This window comes from Mobula birostris, chromosome 13 (assembly GCF_030028105.1).
Source record: "Mobula birostris isolate sMobBir1 chromosome 13, sMobBir1.hap1, whole genome shotgun sequence".
Taxonomy (NCBI): domain Eukaryota; kingdom Metazoa; phylum Chordata; class Chondrichthyes; order Myliobatiformes; family Myliobatidae; genus Mobula; species Mobula birostris.
The window spans coordinates 48,944,051-48,959,038 of record NC_092382.1 but is presented as its reverse complement, the minus strand read 5'-3'; the positions used below and the strand labels follow the sequence as shown (position 1 = coordinate 48,959,038).

General features: G+C 47.8%; 1 protein-coding gene across 3 annotated transcripts in view; it reads right to left on the bottom strand.

Moving 5' to 3' along the window:
- Window positions 1-10,371: 10,371 nt before the first annotated feature.
- The window catches only part of LOC140206813 (NACHT, LRR and PYD domains-containing protein 3-like), a 36,315-nt gene continuing 31,698 nt past the window's right edge, over window positions 10,372-14,988 (bottom strand). For all 3 annotated transcript variants that reach the window (XM_072275051.1, XM_072275053.1, XM_072275052.1), the window contains 2 exons: window positions 11,940-12,107; window positions 10,372-11,775 (listed from right to left, as the gene is read on the bottom strand). In XM_072275051.1, coding sequence (XP_072131152.1) covers window positions 11,688-11,775; window positions 11,940-12,107 — 256 coding nt within the window. In that variant the 3' untranslated portion in view covers window positions 10,372-11,687. The remainder of the gene's footprint in view (window positions 11,776-11,939; window positions 12,108-14,988) is intronic.

Below are 14,988 nucleotides of genomic sequence, written 5' to 3'. Positions count from 1 at the left end.
AGAGGGGAACTCCCTTCTGACGCCTGAACCCTCCGTGGAAATGACGATGTTGGCATTAATGAAATGACAGATGCAGTTAACCCTTTTTGCATTACAGCTGAGCAGCAGGTGTGGGGAGGTGTTGTCAAATAATTTCGAGCATTGAAGTTTTATATATTCATAATTTGCTTCGACACTTTTCAGCAGATTTAGCAAAAAATGAGGCAAAGTACATTTCGAAGATGAAGTAAAATCTGTAGTTTCTCTTATTAATCACGTTTAAAAAGTAAACGATATTTGTTTCAAGAGATTACTTTAGAATAGTATGATTGTAAAGCAGATTGGCTTGAGTATTTGGCTTAGAGAGAGAGAGAGAGAGAGGAATGAGAGAGAGGGGAGAGAGAGACTGAGAGGAGAAGAGAGAGGAATGAGAGAGAGAGAGAAGTGGGAGAGAGGGAAGAATGAGAGAGAGAGAGAGAGAGAGAGAGAGAGAGAGAGAAGAATGAGAGAGAGAGAAGTGGGAGAGAGAGAAGAATGAGAGAGAGAGAGAAGGGGGAGAGAGAGAAGAATGAGAGAGAGAGAGAGAAAGAGGGAGACAGAGTTTTAAATTGCAAAATTTGTTGCATTGAGACAGTTCCACTCTTTTGACCTCAGAAGTCTGTGTCCAGTGGTACAAACAACCGTCACAAACTGACCTCTTTCTTGTTTCCAGTGAAGAACCGTGAGGTCATCTGTGCCTTGACAGGTCCTTCGCTCTCACAGAATCTTACAGAATCGAAACCAGGTTTATTATCACCGGCATGTGTGGTGAAATGCGTTAACTTAGCAGCAGCGGTTCAATGCGATACATGTAATAGAATAAAACATTAAGTAACTCAATGACAGTATATGTGACATGTAGGAATCGGATAGCAGAGGGGATGAAGCTGGTCCTGAATCGCTGACTGTGTGCCTTCAGGCTTCTGCATGGTAACAATGAGCAAAGGCCATGCCCGGGGTGCCGGGGGACTTAATAATGGACGCTGACGCCGCTCCTTGGAGATGTCCTGGGTAGTTAGTAGGCTGGTACCCAGGATGGAGCTGCCTAAATTTACGCCTGTATGCAGATTCTTTCGGTCCTGTGCAGTAGAAACCCCCCACCCCAACCCCCAACCCTCCATATCAGACAGTGATACAGCCTGTGAGAATGCTCGCCCATCTATAGAAGTTTTTGAGTGTATTTGTTGACATACCAAATCTCTTCAAACTAAAGTATATTCACTGTCTTGCCTTCTTTATAACTGCATCGATATGTTGGGACCAGGTTAGGTCCTCAGAGATCTTGACACGCAGGAACTTGGAACTGCCCACTCTCTCCACTTCTGATCTCTCTATGAGGATCGGTACCTGATCCCTTGTCTTGCCGTTCCTGAAGTTCACAATCAGCCCTTTCGTCTTACTGGCGTTGAATGCAATGTTGTTGCTGAGACACCACTCCACTAGCTGGTATATCTCGTTCCTGTGCGCCCTCTCGTCTCCATATCATATTCTACCAACAATGGTTGTATCATCAGTAACTTTATAGATGGTATATGAGCTAGTCATGGGTGTACAGAGAGTAGAACAGTGGGCTAAGCGCACAGCCCTGAGGTGCACCAGTGTTGATCGTCAGCGTGGAGGAGATATTATCACCAATCCGCACAGATTGTGGTCTTCCAGTTAGGAAGTCGAGGATCCAATTGCAGAGGGAGGCACAGAGGCCCAGGTTCCGTAACTTCTCAATCTGGATTGCGGGATGATGGTGTTAAATGCTGAGCCATTGTCACCAAACAGCATCCTGCATAGGTATTTATATTACCCAGGTGGTCTAAAGCCATATGAAGAATCACTAAGATTGCTTCTGCCGTTGACCTGTTGTGGTGATAGGCAAATTGCACTGGGTCCGGGTGCTTGCTGAGGCAGGAGTTTTTCCCTAGTCATGACCAACCTCTCAAAGCATTTCATCACTGTCGATGTGAGTGCTACCGGGCGATAGTCATTAAGGCAGCTCACATCAATCTTCTTAGCCACTGGTATAACTGTTGCCTTTTTCTGAAGCAGTGGGAAATTCTGCCCGTAGCAGTGAGAGGTTGAAAATGTCCAGCCAGTTGGTTGGCACAGGTTTTCAGAGTCTTTCCAGGAATTTTATCGAACCTTTCGCCTTGTGAGGATTCACACACTTTAAGGGCAACCTAACATCGGCCTCTGAGACGAAGATCAGAGCGTCACCGCGTTCAGCAGGGGTCTGCACAGCTGTAGTTATACTCCCGCATAGCTGGGTATATCTGGTAGTGAAGCACCGCTGCCATTCATGCTATTGGGTTTTGCTTTATAGCGAGTAATGTCTTGCAAACCCTGCCAGAGTTGTCGTACATCCGATGTCGCCTCCAACCTCGTTGGAAATTGTCGCTTCACCCTCCACAAATCATACCTGATTTTCTGGTACAGACCAGATCACCAGATTTAAATGCCGCAGATCTAGTCTTCAGCAGACGACGTATTCTCCGGTTCATCCACGGCCTTTGGTTTGGGAATGTGCAGTAATTCTTTGTAGACACACACTCAGCCACACAGTTTTAATGAAGTTGGTAACAACCACACTATACTCATCCAGATTCGAAAATGAATTCCTGAATGCAGTCCAGTCCACCGATTCAAAGCAGACCTGTAGGCGCTCCTGCGCTTCCCTTCACCGTACCTTCTTGGTCCTCACTGCTGGTGCTGCAGTCTTCGGGCTCTGCTGTACTCAGGGAGCAGAAGTACAGCCAGGTGATCAGACTTCCCGAAGTGAGGGCGTGGAATAGCACAGTAGGCACTCTTGATGGTGGTGTGACTGTGTTTCAGTGTGTTGTTTCCTCTGCTATTGCAAGTAATCTGTTGATAGTAATTGCTTAGAGTTTTTTTTTCAGACTGGCCTGGTTAACATCCCCCAAAACGCTGATGAAGGCGTAAGACTGCGCTGCTTCGTGCATGTTCCTTCCTTATGCCACCGAATGTAGGGTTCACACCTTTTAGATTTTTGACTGAAGTGTATGTTCTCGCTCTTCTCTCTAAGTTCAAGTATTACTATTATTATTATTATGATTATTATTATTATCATTATTATCATAACTCTTACTATCCGTATACCTATCTTTGAAATCCACACGTATTATCACCTTTACTTTCTGCTTACGACTGGGTGTCCTGGTGTGCTATTCCAAGTATTATGAATTGCCCTGCACATAATACTGGATCGGTCGTCATGTTATTGTCCGACTCTGACTCTGAAACATGACGAGGATTTATAGTAATGTATGGCACCTTTTAAAACAAGATTTTGGTGAATGAAGTTTGCCGCGTGATTGTGTCTGTGTAAGTAACCAGATGACAAGCTCCCGCGTGGGAGGTTGGTCACGAGGGTTCAGTCGCTCGGCATTCACGATGACGGAGTAACTAGGATAAGACATCGGCTTTGTAGCAGAAGCCAGAGAGTGGAGGTAGGTTGTTGCAGCTCTGACTGGAGACCTGTGTCTCCTACAGTCCCTCAGGGATCAGTGCTGGACACATTTTTGTTTCTCGTCTATATCAACCATCTGAATGATAATGTTGTTTCCTGGATATTTGCGGATGACAGTATGTTTGGAGCTGTAGTGGACAGCGAGGATCTGCACCAGCTGGAAAAATGAGCTGAAAGATATCTGATGGAATTTAGAGCAGAGAAGAGCGTGGTGTTGCCCTTCGGTAGAAATAACCGGGGAGATTGAACGGTAGGGCACTGGGGAATGCGGTAGAAGAAAGGGAGCTGGGAGCTGGGAGTGCAAGTCCATAATTTATTGAAAGTGGCGTCACAGGTAGTATCTACTGTAGAGATACTTCCTTTATTTTCATCTTTGTGCTTCAGTTAATTTCAGTTTCGTGTACTTCTTATCACAATAGTGTATGTTCGTTGGAGTTGTTAGTCATGTTTCTGTTAATGAAAGTATATCCTTAGAAGTTTTATCTGACTGTTCTGTAAAGTATTTATGTTTTATTCTGTTCATCCTTCTTTGCTCGTTGGAGTTAATGAAAGTGCGTTTGAGTGTACATGGTGTTTTCTAAAATTTCAGTCCTTAATTTCCATTGTAAGTTTTCCAGATCGGTTTCAGACCAAGATATTATGCGATATATGTATTATTCACGTCAATTTGTATTATTTTGTTTTTCTCGGCTGAAAGTGATAAAACTAGAAGTACGAGCAGACTCATTTCTCAATTGCTGAGAACTTTCCGACTATTCTAATCGTGTTTAGTATTGTGCTTTTCTGGAGATTACTGACATACTGCTGTGTGAGGATTGTGATGGGTGAGGAGTATGGGGGAGATGGAGGAGGTGAGGCGTGTGGACAGAGGAGAGAAGAGGCTGAGGGAGTTACACACACTCAGACAGGGAGTGAGAATTTCTATTCTCTCTGACCCAAACACAGTAACCAAGGTAGCACAAGGGGAGGGGTCTGAGGTTTCCCATTGTCGCACCGTTCGCTAGTTCCTCCTGTTCCCGAGTTACAGTGCGAGTTTCGCTTCTCTGAATGGAACCTTTCACGTGTCGCTGTTCCGTCCACATCTCATCTTTGATTGACACTGATCCTGACATTTACTGTCTTTCTCTGTCTCTATCCCTCTCTCTCTCTTTAACTGTCACTCTCTTTTTTACTCTTACACACTCTCTCTCTCTCTCTCTCTCTCAATCTCCTACTCTCTCGGTTTTACTCATTGCTCTCTCTGACTTGTTGTTGTTCGTCCATCGTACGTCGATGAGGACCTCGACACCATTATGATGGTGTCGAGACTAGCGCGTGATTTGGATTTAAGTGAGGGAGAGTTGCGCAGCGTCAGCCTCACTCTCTCTTCCCAATTCCCATCTGGGTCCAGTGGCAAGACAGAGTCTAGACGGCTGGAGATGGGACTAGGCGCAGTGGATGACCAGGACGTTGTCTGTGTCTTGTCCTGCTCTACACGTTCCACGACGCTTGCAGAGACAGCCTTCCTGACCGTTGGACTTTCCATTGGTCTCGTCCACTCAATCCGCCGGAGTCTGTCTTCACATGCTGGGATAGATAACTCCCTATCTCACCAAGGGTTTGAGACCCGGCGGCTACCCTCACCTGGTTTAGCCGGCTTGTCGAAGCCGTTGCCCGGGGTATGGCCGCTGTTGCATGCAAACAGCTACAGGGAGCCACAGGTGAGAGCTGAGTGCCAGGTGGGGACCAAAGGTGGACTAACCGCCCTGAAAAGGACGCGACATGTTCCCCCACCAGAGGTGCTACCCCTCCCTGACACCCCATATACCCCTAGGACTTACTCTCTCACTCTCTCCCTTGCGTTTACTTTCTTTTTTTTTCTGTCTCTCACCCATATGTGTCTGCCTGTCTGACTGCCCGTCTCTTTTCTTTCTCACTGCCTGTAAATCTTTCTCTATAACAATCCTTTTCTCTCTCCTCGCACTTGCTCCCGTGGGAGAGTCTGGGGTTTGGGATTGTGAGAAAGGGACTGCAACATCAGGGAGAAAGGGGGGCGGGGGAGAGAGAGTGTGTGAGAGAGAGATAGAGAGACATTTACCCCCAACACACCTCACACTCAACGTCACCGTTGAGGTCATTGGGGGGGGGGGAGAGGGAGACGGCAGAGGAGAAACGAGAAAGAGAGAAGGAAGAGAGAAGGAATAGAGAGTTTGCAGAGGGACTGAGAGTCTGAGGCAGACAGACGAGGGAGAGGAGAGAGTGGAGCCCCAGACTGGAGGAAGAAAACCCTGCCTAATTACCATCAGCATACATATTTCATTGATTCTGTTATGGTTATTATACTATGTTGTTTTTTGTGTATGCCTGCAAGAAAATGACATGTTCGGCACAGCTTTGTGGGCTTAAGGGTCTGTATTGTGCTGTAGGTTTTGTATGTTTCTATATTCTATGTTTCTAAAATGAATCTCAGAGCTGCAACTGGTGACATATATGTACATACATAATCAATTTGCTTTTAACTTTGAAAGAGACTGTTGGAGAGAGGGAATCTGGGAGAGAGGGAATCTGGAAGGGCGGAGAGAGGACGACTGGGGAAGGAGGAGAGTGATACAGGGAGAAAGGCCAATGAGGGAGAGGGAGAGACCAAGATAGGAGATGGATCAGGACGAGAGGGAGAGAAAGCGTAGATGAGAGAGTAGTCGGGGTGAGGGAGAGATTTGGGATGAGACCGGGGATATAGAGATGCGGCGTGGGGGGGGGGGGTAGAGAGACTGGGGTCCTTGAGAGTAAAAGAGGATAGGAAGAGACGAGTAGGAGCAAGAGCGCGTGTCGGGTAGAGAAAGAGATGGTGACAGCGGGAGAAAATAAATAAAGGGTAGTGAGAGGGGCTGGAGGACAGCGTGGAGGAAGAGCTGAAGAGAGAAAAGGGGACAGAGGGGGAAGTGAGGGGAGTGAGAAAGAGAGAGGCTGAGGGAGTGGGTAATGGACGACACAGAGGCGATGATGGTTTTACTCATCTAGTCTCCTCTCCGCACCTTTTCTTTCTCCCATTCCCCGTCAATCTGATCCCTCCCTCTCACCCCGCTTCCCGATAACTAGCCCGCACCGACAGACCTTGTCTCCATCTTTTCCAGCAAGCCTGCGCCCACTCCTGCCTTTGACGGGCCCCAGTCACGTCACGTTCCCCGCTCCGCGGGACAACCTGAAGGATTCGTGCCGGACGACCTGAGGAGCGGAGGGAGAATAAATAATGCGGTATTTTGGAGATGGGAAGAGGTGGTAACGGTGCCAAACTCTACCCGTAGCTACATTCCTCCCCATGGGTACCCCTCAGTATTCCAGCTCCCTTGTTACAAGTTGCCCTGTCCCATCCTCGGCATCCTGTCACTCCTGAAGCATTATGCTCTCTGTTACATCGCTCTCCCCTCTATCACCGCACATTTCACCCTGGCCGGCGGCCATCTTGTGATGGTTACCATTGAGAACTGCTCTCCAAACATCATAGAATGAGGCACATCCTTTTCTTCACCTATTACTCACTTCCCTCCCTGTTTCTTCAATCTCAACTCCTCACCACTCTTTTCCTTACCCTCGGTGCCCGCTCTCCTGACTCTCCATTTAACCTTCTGTCGACAGCCATTTTGTGACAGTGTGTGACCCTCCCTTCCATTTCCTCCACCACGAAGTGTGTCACTCCCTCACACTCACCATCTTGTCAACCCTTTTCCCATCGCATCACACGCAAACCCCTTCCCTCCCTACCCTCGCTTTCCTCTCCCCACCACCTCGATGCTCTGCATGTTATGCTGGTTGGCTGCCGTTTTGCGATGCCAATATTCGCCTCTCCTCATCGCGCTCTTTCTCTCTGTTACGCAGTGTGTCACTTTCCTATTCACCCCATCACTCCTGACACCCTCCTTTCGCAGCCCCCTTGCCCTTTCTCCCGCCATCCACCATATCCTCGGTGCTGAACATTTTCTGATGGGAATTTCTCTCCCCACCCGATCCCTTCCCTCGCTTCCCTCTCCCTCCGTTGAGAGACTCAACTCTCCGTCGTATCAGCCCTGACGGCGTCCCAAACCCTTGCTCCCCCTTTACCCCGTCCACGTCCCCTCTCTTGCAGCTAGTCTTATTTGCGAAGGAAATGTCACCACCCATCCTTCCTCCACCATTGAAAGAGGCACTCCCCCCACACTCCCCATCCTGTAATCATACCACTCCCTCCCATCCTATTACACCCTCTCACTTCCCATCCCATTGCTTCCCCTCCCTCCCCGTCCCATCAGCCCCGCTCCCTTCCTGCCCTTTCACTCCTCCTCACCCCGTCTTTATCTTATCCATTTCGGCCACCAGTTTGTGACAGGAACCTTCGCCCCTCCACTTTTCGTCCCCTATTGAGTCAGTGACTTCGCCACGCTCACCGTCTCATCAGTCCACTCCTCGTCCCGTCTCTCCTCTTCCTCCCAAACCCCTCACCCCTCCTCCCCAAAACCCGCATATAAAAGTGTATGTGTGACTATCTGAGATATATACATTGGTTTATTCAATGACAACAATATTAAATTAAAACGTATATACAATACGAAAGACTATATAAAACACACATTAAAATATTGTTATTACAATCAATAACACACTCGATCCCGGCATTGTATCCACGGGCACCGCATGTTCCTTCTCCATAGATTCCGTGTGCGACAGTGGTCATTATAAGTCAGTGTCTCACTCCATCCCTGGCGGCCATAGTAACCAAGGATTCGCCAATTTTAAATCAGCGCGTCCCTCCCTCTCTTGTGCTCACTTCTACCAATCTGTCATTCCCTCCCCAGCAGACATTTCCAGTGAAGCGTCGGCCATTTGAAGTCAACGTGTTCTTCACTCCTTCTCTGCCGCTCACTTTAACCAAGGCTTCGCTCCGTCCTTGGTCCCGTTTCAACCCGGCCGAACGGGGTCTCCTTCACTCACCACATCTCTCCCTTTTTCTCAACAACATTAAAGACGGTGAGGGCCGTTATCAATCGGCGACTCACTCCCTTCCTTCCCGATGCTCACTTTATACAAGGTATCACTAACATCAGACATTTTAAGGGAAGCAGCGGCCAGTTTATGTCAGAACGTCACTCTCTCCCATTAGGTCAGTTTACATCTCAGTATGCTGTACGTTATTACTCCAAGCGTCGAGGAGAGAGGAGGATACAGAAACCAGGAAACGTGTGCGGTAAAACTGCCGGTGTCCATACGAAAATAGAAACCGTGCGCAGTATAACTCTCGGTGTGGAGAGATCGGGAAACGTGACTGGGAAAATTCCAGCTTTGGGATATGGAGTGCGGGAACCGTGGTTTGTATAAATTCCGGCGTGCTATGTGGACACCGGGAACGTGGAGCAAAGAATCTCCTGGCGTGGGGACACGGAAACCATCAACCTATCTCAGGACACCCCCAACCATCTTCAAGAAAGCTTACAGAAGTTCTTGAGGTCCGATCGTATCTGCCAGGAGATAGAGCTTCGTCAGTTTTACGAAGTCAACATCCACACGACCCTGGACGTTCCTTGTAACGAATAAACCCACCGACGGTCTGGTCAAACTTCCTAAACACAGCCCGGCGTTCTTTCAAAGACGGAATTCAGACATCCCCGCCAATTTCCAGGATCTCAGTCCCGTTGGAAATGAACTGGAGAGATTCCATTGGGAGTGCGGAATATGGGAGTGAATGGGAAAGGGCGGAGTTTGATTGGGAGCGCGGCCCGTGTGCGTGGACGGGAAGGGACGGCGTCCTGTCGGGCGTGCCGACGTTAGGAAAGGACGGGGAGAGGTGAGGTCCCGTTTTGGCAAAACTATCCTCATCTTCGATTTCATCCTTGGCTACTTATCGACCCTGAAAATAAATGTGATTATTAAACGCCAGGATTCTAATATCCACTTGTACTCCCCTGTCTGTTGTGCCTCTCCCAGTCCCTGCTGCTCCGGGCACCCTGTATCACTCCCCGTCGTCCCACTACTTTTCTTCTGGTCTCTCTGACCACCTCCAGAGAATAAACCGGTGTGGAGGGCAGGTCCTTGTGCTACAGCTTCAAGCTGAGAATGTCCTCTATCATCCGTTTCAACGCGAGAATTTATCTCACTCTGCAGAGAACTTTTCTCCGTGTCTAGGAACAAGAGGGCGAGATTGGACAGCACAGAGGGTGATTCATTCTGTGCCTGACCCCGAGGGTGTGTGAAGGGAAGGTACAGAGGGAGCTTCACTCTGTCACTAATCCCAGGAGTGTGTGATGGTTCAGTGTTTAAGAAGCTTCACACAGTGCCTGACAACAGGAGTATGTGATGGGACGGTGTGGACAGATATTCACTCTGTGTTTGACCCCTCGTGTGTGTGATGGGAGGATGTGGAGGGAGCTTCACGCTATGTCCGACCCCGAGCATGTTTTATGGGATGGAGTGGAGGGAGCTGCAAACTGTTTCCGACGACGGGAGTGCGTGATGCTACGGTATAGTCGGAACTTCAATCTGTGTCTGACCGCGGGATGTGCAATGGACGATGAGGGGAAGATTCACACTTTTTTCTGAACCCGGGAATGTGTGATGGGATAGTTAGAAAGAGATTCACGCTCTGTCTGACCATGGGATTGTGTGATGGGACGGTGTGGAGGGAGTTTCACTCTGTGTCTGACCCCTCTCGTACTCGGGATCTCAGTGGACGTACCTCTGATATTATAGTCGATTTAAACTGTGTGCGGAGGCCAGGACAGCGCGGGGGCAGAATCAATGAGCCAGGATAGGGGTTGGGTGGAGACGAGATCCTAGGCACCCAAACTCTGCAAGTTCGCCCTCCCTCACCCTGGAGCTGTGACGCTGTTTCATCAGTGACCCGCTGCTGCAGTGCACAGGGTGCGGGGCCAGCAGAAAACTCAAGTCTGACACCAAAACAGGAAGTTGCAGCGGTTTACTGATTTTATCATGACCAATGTAAATTAAACAATGTGTAAGCTGCTAACCGGCGGGAATAAATAAGCTGCACCCAATTCACTCACAGTCACACACATTTAACAGACCGGCGACAACGGGTGACCAGTTGAATAATCAATCCCGTTTCTCACCGTCACTCTGCATCGGGGAACCGATTATTATGATTATGAAGACACGTAGTCCTCTTTTGTTGTCATTTAGTAATGCATGCATTAAGAAATGATACATTAGTTCCTCCGATGTGATATCAAAAAACACAGGACAAACCAAGACTGAAAAAACGGACAAAACCACATAATTATAACACATAATTACAAACAGTGTAACAATACCATAAGTTGATGAAGAAGTCCGTGAGCACAGTAAAGTTCAAAGCTTCTCAAATGTCCCAAATCTCACGCAGATGGGAGAAGGAAGAAAAGCTCTCCGTGCCATGCCGACCACAATCTGAGTCTGAGTCATCCGAAAACTTCGAGCTCTGATCAGCTCTCCGACACCGAGAACTGAGCGCCATCTTTGTCCGAAAGATTCCACCTCCTTCTCGGTCGCCAAAAGCAGGCAAGGCCGTGGATTTTGAGGCCTACTCTCGGAAAGATTCCCGACGACACAGTAATGACAACAGCAGATGGGCGTTTCAGAAATGTAGCCAAATGTTCCTTTGTGCTTTCACGTCCATTCTCCATCAAATCAGAATTGTCCACGGCCCCTATTTAACAGATACGACATCATTTTTCACCGGAGAACTGCGCACGCACAGGCGCGCTGCTATCTTCTCCTCCCGTATGATTATAAAATCACAGTTCGGGGCCGAGTCAGAGATCCCTGCAAATCCAGGTTTACTGCCGAGGGATTTGTCTATTTAACATTATTATATCAGCCAGACTGCTGAATTCACCTTACTCTGCAAAGGGAGCAAAACAATTCTCTCCCAGGATAATCCCATCCCGGGTCAACAGTGTCCTTGACTGAGCCCCTGAATCCGGGCTCTTCCTGTCTGTGTAAATCTCCGTCGCCCCACTTGGGGGAGCTCTCGAACCCGGACACGTGCCGGAAGCAGCAGCGCTCTGCAGGAGGCGGAATTATGTCACTACGGGACCTCTTCGGACAAAACAGATCACGAAACTGGAGCGAGTTCCGGTAGAACCGTTGGGAATTACACCTGGAGTGTGGCCATTAAAGGAGAGGGCAAGGAAATAGGCCAAAATGTCCCCATTCAGCGGGCGGGGTTTTTCGGACATTCAGATGTTCAAGGATCCACTCTCAGTCCGGGTCTGGTTTCCTGCAGAGACTCCAGTTCCATTCTCCCGTTCTCACTGAAGGGATTCCAGTCCAGCCTGAAACAGATGGAAGAATAAAGATGGAATAAACAGATTACACAACAGTGTCAGTAACAGTAGACTGGGGTTAATGGTTCAACAACACTCACAGACAAATATCACCAGAAAACCCACGGATCCACTGATATTTTATCACATTGCACATTAATATAAACACTCACCCGATCTGCTCCAGAGTCGGGTGGGTCAGTATGAGGCGGTGAAGAGCGGGGACAGATCGGTCTGTGAGCAAGTTTGATCCCAGGTACAGCTCCGTCAGTGATGGGTTCGCACTGAGAGCGAAGAAGAGATCCTCGGCATCAGAATCTGTGAGACCTACATCCCACAGCCTGGAGAGGAGAGAGAGTGAGGGGGAAGGACACAGAGAGAAAGGAGACAGTAAAAATCCCCAGTGTTTATCAGTAAGGCAATTACTGATCACATTTTTCCCCTTCGGCAGTTGAAATGGGCACGACTGCGCAAGCGTGTGTAAGTCGGACCGTGAGGCAGCTTAAGTGTTTAAAAGCGAGAAGATTAACGAAGCGGGCGACGTTGTAGAGGGCGACGGAGTAGAAGGAGACTTCATTCCAAGTGAGGTAAGGCCGGGTAAGTTCCTTAAATTAATTTAATTACCTTAAAGAGTAGGTAATAGAGGCAGCAGTTAGGACAGTTGAGTGCTCCATTTTCAGTACGTGGGAAGTCAGGGCGAGCACAATTGTCGCTGATGATGACACCTATGAAAGGTGCATCAAGCTGCAGCTCCTGACAAACAGAGTTAGGCAGCTGGAGCTGGATGAACTTCGGATCATTCGGAAGGCAGAGGCAGAAATAGAGAGGAGTTACAGGGAGATAGTCACCCCTAAGAGTCAGGAGACAGGTAGCTGGGTGACTGTCAGGAGAGGGAAGGGGAAGAGACAGAAAGAGCAGAGCACCTCTGTGGCCGTTCCCATCAATAATAAGTACATCATTTTGGATACTGTTGATGGGGACGGCCTACCAGGGACAAGTTGCAGTGGTTGCGTCTCTGGCACCGAGACGGGACCCTCAGCTCAGAAGGGAAGAAGGGAAAAGAGGAGAGCAGTTGTGATAGGGGATTTGATAGTTGGGGGACAGATAGGAGCTTCTGTGGGAGAGGTCTAGAATCTCGGATGGTCTGTTGTCTCCCTGGTGCCAGGGTCCGCGATATCTCGGATCGAGTTCTCAGTATTCTCAAGAGGGAGGGTGAGCAGCCGGATGTCGTGGTCCATGTAGGGACCTATAACGTGGGTAGGAAGAGTCAGGAGCTCCTGAAAGGCGAGTTTAGGAAGTTAGGTGCCAAGTTGAAGGACAGGAGCTCCAGGATAGCCATCTCAGGATTGCTACCAGTGCCATGTGCAGGCCAGTTTAGAAATAGTAAGATAGCGCAGATCAACACTTTGGCTGAAGACATGGTGCAGGAGGAAGGCTTCAGATTTGTAGATAATTGGGCAGTTTTCCAGGGAAGGTGGGACCACTTCCGGCGGGACGGTTTACATCTGAACTGGAGGGGGACAAATATTCTCGCAGGTAGGTTTGCTAGAGAGGCTCCAGTGGATTTAAACTAGATACGGGGGCGGGGTGGGGGCGGAAGACGAGGGGAACCAGAATGTGGGAACAGACGTAGGGGAGAAGGAAGAAAAAAAAGAGATAATAAAGTTGTTTGCACCGTTAGTGATAAACAGAGAGTTAGAGGCGGAAAGTTCCTTAAATGCATTTATTTTAATGCTAGGAGCATTGTAAGAAAGGTGGATGAGCTTAGAGCATGGAGTGATTCCTGGAAGTATGATGTTGTAGCTATTAGTGAAACATGGTTGCAGGAGGGGTGTGATTGGCAACTAAATATTCCTGGATTCCTTTGCTTCAGGTGTGATAGAATCGGATGGACAAGAGGAGGAGGTGTTGCATTGCTTGTCAGAGAAAATATTACAGCGGTGCTCTGGCAGGATAGATTGAAGGGCTCGTTTAGGGAGGCTATTTGGGTGGAATTGAAGAACGGGAAAGGTGTAGTAACACTTATAGGGATGTATCGTAGACCACCAAATGGGGAACGAGAATTGGAGGAACAAATTTGTAAGGAGATAGTAGATATTTGTAATAAGCACAAGGTTGTGATTGTGGGAGCTTTTAATTTTCCACACATAGACTGGGAAGCCTATACTGCAAAAGGGCTGGATGGTTTGGAGTTTGTAAAATGTGTGCAGGATAATTTTTTTTTGCGGCGATACATGGAGGTACCAACTAGAGCAGGGGCAGTGTTGGATTTCCTATTAGGGAATGAGATAGGTCAGGTGACGGAGGTTTGTGTTGGGAAGCACTTCGGGTCCAATGATCACAATGCCATTAGTTTCAATATAATTATGGAAAAGGATCGGCCTGGACCCAGGGTTGAGATTTTTGATTGGAGAAAGGCTAACTGCAAGGAGATGCGAAAGGATTTAGAAGGAGTGGATTGGGACAATTTGTTTTTATGGCAAGATGTGATAGAGAAATGGAGGTCATTTAAAGGGGAAATTTGGAGAGTACAGGATCTTCATGTTCCTGTTGGGTTAAGAGGGAAGGTTAAAAGTTTGAGAGAGCCATGGTTTTCAAGGGATATTGGAAACTTGGTTCGGAATAAGAGAGATATCTGCAAGAAATATAGGCAGCATGGAGTAAATGAGGTGCTCGAGGAATATAAGGAATGTAAAAAGAATCTTAAGAAAGAAATTAGAAAAGCTAAAAGTATATACGAGGTTGCTTTGGCAAGTAATGTGAAAATAAATCCAAAGGGTTTCTACAGTTATATTAATAGCAAAAGGATAGTGAGGGATAAAATTGGTCCCTTAGAGAACCACAGTGGACAGCTATGTGTGGAGCCAGAAGAGATTGGGGAGATTTTAAACAATTTCTTTTCTTCGGTATTCACTAAGGAGAAGACTATTGAATTATGTAAGGGAATCAGATGGGGAAGTTATGGAAACTATGATGATTGAAGAAGAGCTAGTACTGCCGATTTTGAGTAATATAAAAGTGGATAAGTCTCCAGGTCCTGACAGGATATTCCCCAGAACCTTGCGGGAAGTTCGTGTGAAATAACAGGGGCTCTGACAGAAATATTTCAAATGTCATTAGAAATGGGGAGGGTGCCGGAGGATTGGCGTATTACTCATGTTGTTCCGTTGTTTAAAAAGGGTTCTAAGAGGAAATCTAGCAATTATCAGCCTGTGACTTTGA